The sequence below is a fragment of the Mus musculus genome, chromosome 7, assembly GCF_000001635.26.
Source record: "Mus musculus strain C57BL/6J chromosome 7, GRCm38.p6 C57BL/6J".
Lineage (NCBI taxonomy): Eukaryota > Metazoa > Chordata > Mammalia > Rodentia > Muridae > Mus > Mus musculus.
In genome coordinates, this window is record NC_000073.6 from 92,894,164 (window position 1) to 92,907,424 (window position 13,261).

The 13,261-nt window shown below is 39.9% G+C and overlaps 1 protein-coding gene across 1 annotated transcript in view; it reads left to right on the forward strand.

The window, feature by feature from the left end:
* Positions 1-13,261, forward strand: part of Prcp (prolylcarboxypeptidase (angiotensinase C)) — a 59,329-nt gene that overhangs the window by 18,911 nt on the left and 27,157 nt on the right. The window contains exons 2-3 of the mRNA NM_028243.3: positions 6,996-7,136; positions 10,948-11,049. Coding sequence (NP_082519.1) covers positions 6,996-7,136; positions 10,948-11,049 — 243 coding nt within the window. The remainder of the gene's footprint in view (positions 1-6,995; positions 7,137-10,947; positions 11,050-13,261) is intronic.

Here is a 13,261-nt window from a genome sequence, read left to right on the forward strand (position 1 = left end):
CCACTGCATGGCACTCAGGAGTGATGATAGTAACGGTCTTGCCTACCATCCTCTATCATAGCCTCTTTATACAAAAGTCTTAACTACTGTGTCTAGCTTTAGACAATGCAGTAAAGCTGTCTGCACAAATTAGATCTTGAGAACTGTGCAGTCTGTTTCCATTGTTTTGGGTCATGTTCTATTTGGAGTTCGGTTGACTGTTTTCATATCAACTGCAGAATCAATCTCTCTCTCTCTCACACACACACAAATACAAATATTAAAAATAAAAATAATGCCCTCAGCATTTAAAAAACAAATAAAAGGAAAGCTCATAGTTTAATTTGTTCTTAAACAGAGTTGTACAGTTAGTAAAAGAACTTCATACTTAGACGCATGCTGAGCTATTGCTTTAGAAGTGCATCTTATTACTTATAAAGAACCTGCCTTGTACAATGGTATTGTGGTAGCTACTGCCATTCTGAGTTACCAAAGTGGTGTGGAAGCAAAATGCTCTCTAGTTCTTTCATCTTTCAAACTAACAGGTGAGCGAGCACAAAAACAGCATCGCACTTTGTAAAGGAGCACTCATGTTGTGGACCACTGTCTTTGTTTTCCTTTTCCTTGCTGTTTTTGTCTCACCATGATATTGTATTTCTATGAATCTCTTTTTTAAAAATAAATATACTATTTTTATAAAACATAGTATAGAAGGAAGGGACTTCGGTGTCTCTCCTGCTTAATATAGACAAAAATGTGTCAAGACTAAGGTGTTACTGCATTGCAGAGGTGGCTCAGTGGTTAAGAACACTACCTGCTCTTCTAGAGGACCCAAGTTCAAATCTCAGCACCCACAAGGTTACTCAGACTTCATGATCTAAACACTCCAGTCCTGAGGGGCTGCATCCCTAGACACTGTACTCACATTGTATACAGACATACATTCAGACAAACATACATACAATTAAGAAAAAAAATCCCTTGAAAAATAAATAGGGTGTCATTGCATAGAAAGGTGTTATATTTGAAGAATAGCTTAGGAAACGCCCACCATCTGTCCTGTAGACTTTCGGATGTAGCTTTGTTCATTTTGTTGTTGTTGTTTGTTTGTTGTGTTGTAGTAGTGTGTGCTAACCAAGCATAAAGTTTTAGGCTCAGTCCTGACACCAAAACAAAGGGTGCAAGCCAGACCTCGGTGATTGGCAGTAAAGTGGGGGGTGGGGGAGAGAATAATTCCTGTGTGTAAAATTCCTCTTCCTCTCATCAGCATTTCTCTGCTGTCACTACCTTGTCACCCAGAAAAAGCATTGCCTCTTAATTCTTTCAGTTAAATCCAGTCTCCTTTGCTCCCTGTCTTCCTTCTGTGGAGACAAATACATGCAGTGTTCAAGCAGGTTTTGAGCCGCTTTGATGCAATAAAGTGAAGATAAACAGGAAGTCACTCCCAATGGTTTGATCCATAAGACACACCATCATTACCTTCCATTCTTGTCCTAGCCCTGGGGCCACCAGAGCCTGTAGGTTAGAAGGACTGACTCCAGACACACAGGCTTCTCCCCTATGGCCACAGGACCCTCCTTACATTCCATGGCCATTCTCAATTTTAGCTCTTTTTTTTTTTTTTTTGGTTTTTTGAGACAGGGTTTCTCTGTATAGCCCTGGCTGTCCTGGAACTCACTCTGTAGACCAGGCTGGCCTTGAACTCAGAAATCCGCCTGCCTCTGCCTCCCGAGTGCTGGGATTAAAGGAGTGCGCCACTATGCCGGGCTCAATTTTAGCTCTTAATTTGAGAGCTTGTGTCCTTTTGATTTAGAGATGTCCTTTCCTTCAGGAATCAAATGTGCTTTGTCACATCCTATTTGAGAAGCTAACAGAATGCAGTACCATAATCTCTAAACACATCTGCAGCATGCACATCTGAGTAGAGCGAGAAGGTCTTCATGTTCCCATCTCTGGATTAGGGTTGCCACGAGAGCCTCCCTAAGGCATATTGACTCATTGGAAGTATGAGTCTGGTTTATCTCCTTCTCTCCCCCCACCCCCGCCCCCAGTCATGTTTATCTCCAAGGATGCCTTTTATATCCTTAACACAATTTCTGGCTTCAATTATTGTATAACTGAGTGCCTAAATAAGACTACCATATGGTGAGTTTCTAAAATGAAAGGCTGTTGAGAACGTGTGATTTTGCTTTTGTTTTTGTCTTAATCTGTTGACTTAATTGAGCTAAATGTGACGCTGTAGAAATGGCCATCAAGGTCAGCACAAGGACCAGCATTCCCTGGGTTTTGGAACGTGATTTAGTAAACGGCTTATGGTTGTACCCACAGATTTTAGAGGAAGATTCTTGAGTGGCCCCTGGTGAGGGGGAAAGCTTGTCACCCTATCCATAACTACCTGTATGCTATGAAAATAGCAGAGAGATAGTGCATGTCAGAAGCAGGGATGGGAAGCAGTGTTTATCACAGCATGTACAAAGAATTGTGTTTGATTTCTAACTGTTAGTCATGTTATTTGGGAAACTATGTGACTTCTCTGAGGGTCATCCTCCTATCAGAACACGTTATGAAAATATTGCAGGTGACTGGAGATGGCCGGGTGGTTGATAGCACGCAGCAGGAGCTCTGTATTCTTCCCCATCCTCATTGCCCCAAATTGCCACTCATTGTGCTTAATAGATTTTGTATTACTTCTGGATATATGCTTCATTCTGGAGCAGTTACAAAATGCAAGCATGTATCTTTGCCTCTCTGGAGTTTATTTAGAAGATGTCTTCTCTCTGTCTTTCCCTCCTTGCCCACAAATCCTTTCCATGTTTCCACTTGACGAATTGAAACAGGAAGCATCTTTTGAGTCTTCCTCACTCCATCCTTTCCTTCCTTCCTCTCTTTCTTTCTCTCTATTTTAGAAAGAACTGCTGTGCGTGATCAGAAATGTGCTTCCTTTTCCAGGTCATGCCTTTGAGGCCTTGGGGGCACTATCACCTACTTTGCTCTTTGCCCTTTGGAGCAAGCAGATAAGGTTGGCTTCTGCAGTCCCTTCTTTCATGCTGTGATTTCTAAAGTCCCCACTGGAGGCCTTGGAAATGTCTGTCTCAGTCTGGACAGCAGAGGGCACATTGATCCTGTGTGTGTAAGATCACCGGCTACTGAACACTCAGTTCTGTAGCTGCAGTTGATGTTCTGGATGATGGGAAAGTGCCAGGGGGATGCTGGAAATTTGTGTTGTGCAAAGGACATTTATTTCACAACATATTTCTGGCTTAAGGGTTAGGGAAGTCCTAAAAAATAAAATAAAATAAAAAGCCAGGCAGCCGAGCGTGGTGGCACACGCCTTTAATCCCAGCACTTGGGAGGCAGAGGCAGGCGGATTTCTGAGTTCAAGGCCAGCCTGGTCTACAAAGTGAGTGCCAGGACAGCCAGAGCTATACAGAGAAACCCTGTCTCGAAAAACAAACAAACAACAGCAAAAGCTGTTGACACTGTAATAATAATTCTTGAAAGTTAGACAGTGGTAGTGCACACCTCTAATCCCAGCACTTGGGAGGCAGAGGCAGAAGTAATTTTAATTGAAAAGCTTCTTTTCCCTCACAGGATCTAGTGTGCTCCAGACCCGGCATGTCACTCTTTATACTGTCCTTTCGAATCGCTGACGTCTCAGCCTTCACCATCCTAAAGGCTCCAGGGTAGTTCTCTCCTGAAGTTATGGGTGAATGTTACCACTGTAAGAGGTTTGATAGCTATATTTAAATGGTAGTTCACAATCTCAAAAGGTTAAAAGAAAAAGCCTTAAAAATATATCCAAACTTCTCCATGTTTAATTTATTCTTTTTTACTTTTGACATGGTTTGGCTATTTTGTAAAGTCCCAGCACTTTTTGTATGTTGTTGTTTTTTTTAGTGTAGATACAACTTCAATTCACATAAATTCACTTTGTTCATGTTAGAGTAATTCCAAGATGATAGTTAGCAGTATAGTCTGTCTCTTAAACTGTTCAGGGTACACTGGTAAAAAATGAAAACATTTTCTTATGTAGCCAGAAATAACATGGTTACTTCTAGAAAGTATTTAGCATCATTAAATTTCTTGTCCATATTAAAATTAACTCAATCACTTCAGTTTATCACTTGCAGCTTATTTGTTCAAACTGGGGTCAATCGTGGATTGCATTGTCTCTGGTTATTGTGTTCCTTAACACTTACCTAGTCTAAAGCAGTCCTCTGGCCATGTGTTGTCTTGTAACATGTCCCATCCTCGGATTTGTCCAGTTGTCTTATGGGGACTTCCCTTTACTCTGCTACCTTTGTATGTCCTCCTTTGGGGTAATCTAAAGTCAGGATTAAAATAAAAAATGGAACAATTTTGGCAAGAATGAATCATAGACTGTTGCAGATCCACTTAAATCCAACAGAACTCAAACACCAGGTCAAGGCAGATGACAACAATTTATTGTAATCAAGCTGCTACTGATTGATCAGGGCCACAGGACAGACTAGGGAGCTAAACTGCTACCCTGAAGGAACATTGCACAGCATATTTAAAGGATGAAACCATAGAGAGATGGGGAGCTGGGTGGGTGGTAGCATTGTTCCCATCATATTTTGACATAAGGGGTTGAGTAGGGAGTTTCCATCAATGGTGATAGGAGCTGGTTCCTGGCTTGGGAACATGAACTTAGTTTGATCCTTCCAGGAAGATAGAGAAGTTGTCTTTGAGATAGCTGGACTCACAACTGTCTCCTTACAAGTTGTCCCTGAGATGTGTTTACACAGACAACTGTTTACAATAGAAGCTGTTCAGCTATAGGCAAATCCCCAGCTGCCCTAGGGCCTGAGACCTTGAATTTAGTTTCTCTCTATCATTAAATGGAGTCTGAAAACGAAAAGGTAGGACTTAGAATAAGTTTCTTTTGCTTGTTCCAAACAAGGCGATATATGTTTTTTTTTGTGTGTTTTTTGTTTTTGTGTTTTTACATTGTATACCTGAGAGGGCATATGTGCCCTGCCTACTCGACCATTTGTAATAGTAGATTAAGGTAATGAGAGCCCACTGCTTTCCTGTAAAGCATGACATTAGAGACAATAGTGTAGGTTGTGATATCAAGATTTTTTTTATATTTTTTTCCTGGTGTTTTTAAATACCATTAATAACTCTTGTCAGAATCAGGGACTTTCAGAACTATCATTTTTCTAACGCAATCATCTTTCTGCGCTGACTGACTTTTAGTTAAGAGCTCTTCTTCATTTGGGGACCATTTGGTACTCTGCAAGATAGTATTATCAGAAATAGCTTTGCTATAGAATTTGTAACCATTAATTCCCAGTTTCAACATAAGGAATTAATTTATGGTGGCTCAATTGTGCAGAGCCTTTGCTCATTTTGTTGACATTTTAAATGGTGGCAATTGAACTTTTCCCTTGTTTGAAAATTTTCCTTATATATTAATGGCTTGCATGAATTGAATATTTCAGCCAATCAAACTATTTATTTCTATGGTCAGTTGGTTTTTTTTGCTAAGCTTATTAAAATGTGAGCTGATAACAGTTCCTTTGCCGCTGACTCCTTCCTTCATTGGCTGATGGAGCTCTGTTGTTTTTAAACATGCCTTTGCTCCCTTGTGTGGTAGGATGTACTGGCCTATCCTGTAATTTCTTTGTCCCAAATGTCATTCAGTCACTTTGGTAACAAGCCTTAGTTCCTCTATTGACTCTTTTTCTTAGAAATGGTTAGACATCAAAATCCCAACATTTGGAATGTCTGCTGGTATTGTAATCACACAGTTCATAGATCTTTTCAGTGGTCTAATTAGTTCTTGATTTTTATGTTAAAAATTTGAATAATGAAAATTCAGATAGTAAGGCATTTTGAGAACTAATGGGATGTGTTGACTATTTGACAAGTACCACGTGTTCTCACCACACTAGCAGTAAGTATGAGAGGGGATGGGGGATGCTTATGCCCAATTAGTCCACTCTGAAATATGTACATATTTTATCATTTATTGTAACATCATAAGTATATATAGTTTTTCTTTTTCCATAAAATTAATCAGATACAATTAAATCAAATTTTAAAATTTTAATTTGACATATTTTTCGGGTTTCTTTTTTTTAATTAGGTATTTTCTTCATTTACATTTCAAATGCTATCCCAAAAGACTCCCAGGTCCCCCCCCCCCAACACACACACTCTCCTATCCACCCACTCCCCCTTTTTGGCCCTGGCATTCCCCTGTACTGAGGCATATAAAGTTTGCAAGACCAAGGGGCCTCTCTTCCCAATGATGGCTGACTAGGCCATCTTCTGCTACATATGCAGCTAGAGACAAGAGCTCCAGGGGTACTGGTTAGTTCATATTGTTGTTCCACCTACAGGGTTGCAGTTCCCTTTAGCTCCTTGGGTGCTTTCTCTAGCTCCTCCATTGGGGGCCCTGTGATCCATCCAATAGCTGACTGTGAGCATCCACTTCTGTGTTTGCTAGGCCCTGGCATAGCTTCACAAGAGACAGCTATATCAGTGTCCTTTCAGCAAAATCTTGCTAGTGTATGCAATGGTGTCAGCGTTTGGAGGCTGATTATGGGATGGATCCCTGGGTATGGCAGTCTCTAGATGGATTTGACATGTTTTTAAGTAACTACTTGATTTTATAATTATATCTTTTCTTTTGCACTGAAAATCTTGACCACCATAAGAAATACTGCTTCATCTCAGTATATAAGCAAAATAATTTCAAAATGACACTAGTATTAATAAGACCAAATGAACTTTAACTTTTCTTTCTTTCTTCCTTTCTTTCTTTCTTTCTTTCTTTCTTTCTTTCTTTCTTTCTTCCTTTCTTTCTTTCTTTCTTTCTTTCTTTCTTTCTTTTTTTGGTTTTTTGAGTTTAACTTTTCTTTTGATTATTTTTATAGTATAGTTTGATTTCTGTGGAAGAATGTTAATGGTAATTTTATTTACTTAATGTTAATTTCAATTCCTTTTCCTTGAAATATGTCTTGTCTGTTTTGTTTTTATCACAGGTTGACCACTTTGGGTTTGCTGACATGAGAACTTTTAAACAGCGGTACCTAGTCGCTGATAAACACTGGCAGAGAAATGGTGGATCAATACTTTTCTACACTGGTAACGAAGGGGACATTGTCTGGTTTTGCAATAATACGGTATGTATACATTAGTGATCTGCTGAAATAGTATCTTTTATAGTGATAAACAGGAGAAATGCTTAGCAGTATAGATGACCAAGAATTACTGTTTTAATTATACTGTTCTTCAAAAATGATAGTGAGCTGGGCGGTGGTAGCGCACACCTTTAATCCCAGCACTTGAGAGGCAGAGGCAGGCAGATTTCTGAGTTCGAGGCTAGCCTGGTCTACAAAGTGAGTTCCAAGACAGCCAGGGCTACACAGAGAAACCCTATCTCGAAAAACCACAAAAAAAAAGATAGTGAACAAGGAAAGGAGAGTGAACAAGATGGCTCAGCTGGCAAAGGCTCGTGACCTGACTTCATCCCTGAGCCCTGCTTGATGGAAAACCAGCTCCTATATGTTCTTCTTTGCTGTCCTCAAGTGTGATGTGGCATGTGCTCTCCCCAAATGAGTACATAAATGTAATGAAAAATAAAATAAAAGAAACTCAATATTAATAGAAAGATGGCAAAAGTTCCTGAGAGAATGAAAAATGACGGTGCTAGGAATTCAGAGCCAGCCTGTGCTGTCACCTAGTTCAAGGTCAGGCTGAACTGTATGAAACCCTGTCTCAACGAAGACAGACAGACAGACAAGCAGACAAAATTACTTTGGGGGGAAAAATTTTGGTTTTTCCACACCAGTGGGCAGTATTGTGTATCCTTAGCCTGTAGAAGGTAAATGTAAGGCTAGGAATGTTTTGTGTTTAATACTGTATGTTTAAAGTGAAGATTTGTATTGTGTGTTTAGTAGATGATCAATAAATATTTACCGAATTAATAAGTAAGACTGAAATGAAACCAGTGCGAACAAAGAAAAATATACAAGTTTGACTGTCCAGTTGGAGGGGGGGGGGGTAAAGTAGCCACTGTTCCATCTAGTTTTCTGTTCTACCCGTTTTTAATTTGTTAGAATTAAAATAGTATAATCTATTAATTTGCTTTACTGACTTAATTTTCTATCACCATTTAACAATGCATCTATTGACAAAACAGTTTGGAAGGAACACAGACAGTGCTGTGACTAGATAATGTCAAATTTCTCCCAAGAAGCTAGGCTGTGAACTCCTGCCCTGTAGGGAGTAGTGCAGGGTTCAGTTCAGTGCCCCAGGGCACCATTCTCAGGGAATTATGAGAAATGTTTGCTGAACTGAATTCAGTTGACAGGAAAGGCATGACTCTAAGTATACAGTTACTGTCTTACTCACGTGTGATTACTTTCTTCAGATGACCAAGACCCAAATCCCACGGGCATGGGGGTGCACCCTCTCAGAAGGGTGGGGCCAGAAAACTGTAAATTTGAGTCTTTCCTGCTTGTATATTGACACCCAACCTTGCAAAGCCAAATAATCAAGAGAAAAACCAACGAACAAATAAAGAAAGAATTTAAATGTCAGGCCCTGGTGATATATGTCTTTAATCTCAGTCCTAGGGAGGCAGAGTGGTTTGAGATCAGTCTAGTCTAAAGACTGAGTTCCAGGACAGCCAGGGCTACATGGAGAAACTCTATCTGGAAAAACCAAAAAAGGAAATAAAATAAGATAATAATGATAAAATAAAAATAAAAAATTAATAATGAATAAATATGCTTTATATAGCTCCTGAGAAAAGACATTAGGTAAGTGTCCAGATTCCTGGGCTATTTGTATAAAACAGGTCTGCTTTGTCTCTTTCCTTTTTGATTTGCTTTTCATTTGCTTGAGACAGGGTCTCTCTATGTAACCCAGGCTGTCCTGGAAGTTGCTATATAGACTAGATTGACCTTGAACCCAGAGATCTGGCTGCTTCTGCCTCTGCTTCCTGAGTGTTGGGATTAAAGATGTATACTACACTGTACTCTTCCCTGTAGCTAATGTTCTCTGCGGAACCCACAAGCAACCTTTCCCGGCCAGTTCCTCTGTTTTATTTCAGGCAGAGAGATGTTCATTCGATCTGCAGCCCCCACTGAACCCTTTCTGGGTATCCATGTCCTCAGAGAGGTGAAGAAGAAAAACAGTTTTAAATAAGTGTCCAAAGCAGATCCTAGGAGGTTGGGTCCTAAGAGGGCAGATCCCAGATGTCCCCAGCCCTTGGCATCTTCCTATCAACTAAAGCATTTCAACTGGACGTTCACTTCTGGACATTTAAGTTTTTGAGAAGCAGTGAAGACAGATGCATGAGGCGTCCGTCCTGACTGTCAGTTTGCTATTTTAGTTGAGCAAGCCTTGGACTCCAGCCTTTTCTTCAGTGGGTATAGTAAGAAAGCCTAGCTCCCATATGTGTGAGGACTAAATAAGATTAAAGAACTTGCTGGTACAGCTTGTTAACAAATCAATGACATAGTCCTCTTTTGAGAGGTAAAATTACCCTCGAAATGGATGCAGACAAATAACCACTAATCACATCATTGTTTCCGGTCAAAGCCTGAGACCAACTCCACAGAGCTGGGCTCCTTCTCTTAAACCATTGCAGTCTGGTGGTGTAAGGCATGCATGTGAGTTCCTGCTGCAGCAGGTGCAGGAGCTCTTTGCTGCCCTCTGGTGTTGAGAGGAGATAGATGGCCAGCTCTGCTGGGCTGGGGCATGCAGGGGAGAGTGTGATTGAGCTGGGTGTGGCTGGATCTGTGATATGTGACAAGAGTGACCATCTATCTCCCTGAAAGAGAAGCGGGGGGGGGGGGTGTCCTCGAAAACCACAGGTATCAGGGTAACATACCCATTATCCCCTCAGGTAGCTCCTAGATCCTTATAGATTAGTGAAAATAACCAAAGCCATTTAAAGTTCCTTTGCCTCATTAGGAAATAGTACCATATTCAACATCTACAGCGAATGCTATGCTATGCTAAACTGTCCAATCTCAAGGCTCTCAGCCTTCCTAATGCTGCAGTCCTTTAATACAGCTTCCCAGTTTATTACCAGAAAATTTTGTTTGTTGCTACTTCATAACTGTAATTTTGCAACTGTTATGAATCATAGCGTAAACATCTGATATTTCCTGTGATCTTAGAAGACCCTAGAGAAAGGGCTGTTCGTTATCTCCCAGAGGTCACAACCCAGAGACAGAACCACTGATCTAATCAATTAAGGCTGTCCGCCTTGGATGCTTTCTTAGCATGGATTCAGAGGGCGCCGTCCAGTTAAAGGGAAAGAGGCAGTGAGTGATTAGTGAGGAGCCGGCAGTGTGCAGGAAGGAAGTCTAGGGGCCTTGGCGAATGCTCTGCATTACAGCCCGTGTGAACACTGAGCCTGTGTCTGTGTCCTTGCCTGTAAAACCACAGTGCCTGATTCTTGTTTATTGTGCTAATTAAGTGAATTATTACAGGTGTGGTTAGAGCAGTATCTGACACATTGCAAGCAGTAATTAATAACAGCTGCTGTTAGATACTGTTGATTTTCTGATAAATTAGATTAAAATCCCAAGGGGTTTTAATATGCTTATTTATTTCTTAATTTCTCTATGTTGTCTGTCTATGTCTTTGACACTTAGATATCTTTACCTCCTTCCTAGAATATTAACCACTGTGCAGTTTGAAGACTGAAATATAATATTGACTCAGGGTCAGAGAGTCAGGATAAGAAGAGATGAGGTGACTATTAGATGAACATACTGATCTTATTTTGTTTCTCTGTATTACACTGTGACACAGCTAGTGTAGATTCCCCCCACCCCCAGTAGAACACACATATATTACACAGTTTTTAGAGAGTTCTTTCTGGTCTGGTCTGACATCTGTTTCATACGGTTTGCAAAAGTTCATTGCGCTATTTCATGGCCCAATTTGACTTGTGAGTCTGTAAACTCTTCCTAGGGGTTCATGTGGGATGTGGCTGAGGAGCTGAAAGCTATGCTGGTGTTCGCTGAGCATCGATACTATGGGGAGTCCCTTCCCTTTGGTCAGGACTCCTTCAAGGTATGTACACATGTTTCTTTTAAGGTTAAAGATTTTCAGTATCCTTTGTGGTAGTTATTTGTTTAAGTTTAGAACATTTTATACTCAAACAGCGTGAGATCACTTTAGTTTGAAGTGCTGAAAACTTAATAATTTGTACTTTATCTTTCCTTTATATGTATAATTTGTACAAAATGAGAATCTTTCTTTCTTCCTTTCTTCCTTTCTTCCTTTCTTTCTTCCTTTCTTTCTTTCTTTCTTTCTTTCTTTCTTTCTTTCTTTCTTTCTTTCTTTCTTTCTTTCTTTCTGTGCTAAGGATCAAACGCAGGCAGTCACTTTAAAAAAGAAAATTCAGACCTATTCTACCTATATAACTGTTTTGCCTGCATGTGGCTATGCACCATGTGGGAGCCTGGTGCTTGAGAAGTTCAGAAGGGGACACTTCATCCCCTAGAACTCCAGTTATGGATAGTTGTGAGCCCAGTGTGCGTGTGTGTGTGTGTGTGTGTGTGTGTGTGCATGTGTGTGCTGGGAAGCAAACCCAGGTCCTTTGCAAGAGTAGCAAGTGCTCTGACTTGCTCAGCTTCCTCTCCAGGTCCCTATCAGTGGCTCCTGGTTTGGTTTTGTTTGTAGTTCTGGGGAACCGAGAAAGGCCTAACCTGTTCAAGTAATCCTTAAGTAACCCTTAAGTTACCTGTACAGCCCCTGCTAGTTACAGTTCAGTTCATCCTAGCTTCAGCCAGGTCAGTCTCACTCCATTGCTGCACACAGTGCTGGAGTTTTCATTTTTTCAACAGTGTCAGGAAGCGACTCTGCTCTGTAAAAGGTGACCTAAGTTATTTTTCTTACATCAGGAGTAAACGAGTATGCAAATATATGAGAAGGAGTTTCAGTAGCATATAACCAGCATATAAATGAGGTCATGTTAACCCTGGTGTTCTCATTAGCCTTTCCCTTCTTACAGGAGCCCCTGGCCTTGACCTTTGTCAGGCTTTGTCCTTAATGAGCCAGCATAGTTTTTCTTCCACTCAATGACTTGATTTTCCTCATGTCCATCTAGCTATAATAATTTCCCACATATCATGTTACTAATATTTCCCTTAGGGAACTCAATTTCTAAAAGTTTCCACTACTTTTATGTTTTTCTTTTTTTTAAGATTATTTTATTTATTGTATATGAGAACACTGTAGCTGTCTTCAGACACATCAGAAGAAGGCATTGGATCTCATTACAGATGGTTGTGAGTCACCATGTGGTTGCTGGGATTTGAACTCAGGATCTTCAGAAGAGCAGTCAGTGCTCTTAACCACTGAGCCATCTCACCAGCCCTACTTTTATGTTTTTCAAGTTGCTTTAAAATATGACAATAAATATTACATTAAAATATTTGTGCCATACCTAATGTCTTCTATCTTATTCAATTGAGTGTGATGCCATCCTTTTGTGAATTGTCACCTAAAATAATTTGAGAATAGTCATATTTTAGGCTGTTTTGAAAGGAGCTTTTTAAATTTTATATTTGGTTAACTGAGTTTATTATGTCATGATAAATGAAGTAATTAAAAATAAGTTTAAAACGTACATGTTCTATAAGTCAGTGGCAGAGTGGTTTGTTGTAATTTGTTGGATTGATTGGACAGTTTTGTCCTTTAGCTTACTATTGTACATACACATGTGACCAGTGGTCCTGAAACTATTGGGAAACAGTCAAATTGTTACACATTGCATCTTAACTTTCTGTAGGTTGCTGCAATCTACTATTATCTGTTATCTGTTAGCAAAGTGAAACCATACCTGTGTTTTTAAAATATGCTTCTTTCTCTTCCTGTGCACACAAAAGTTGTCAATAGCATAAGAGATGTTATACATATTATTTGAAAATTGGAAACAATTGCACCCAAGCATAAGAGATGTTATACATATTATTTGAAAATTGGAAGCAATTGCACCCAACTATATATAGAGTGCCATTTAAAATGGAAGAAAATTATGACAGCGAGAGACGAGGTGAGAAGTCAGTATATATGGATGAGGGTAAAGGTTGATGGAGTGGGGGATGCAGATAGGAGAAAAGGAATGGTAATGACTTTGTGGCACAGTAAGCATAAGCAAACACACTAGAATGCCAGAAAGCATTTACTATTATTTCATAATTCCTGTAAGGAATTAGGAAGAATTAGTTGGGTGTTTCTCCTTCAGCGGCCACTCTAGGCTACAATGTTGGACAAAGTC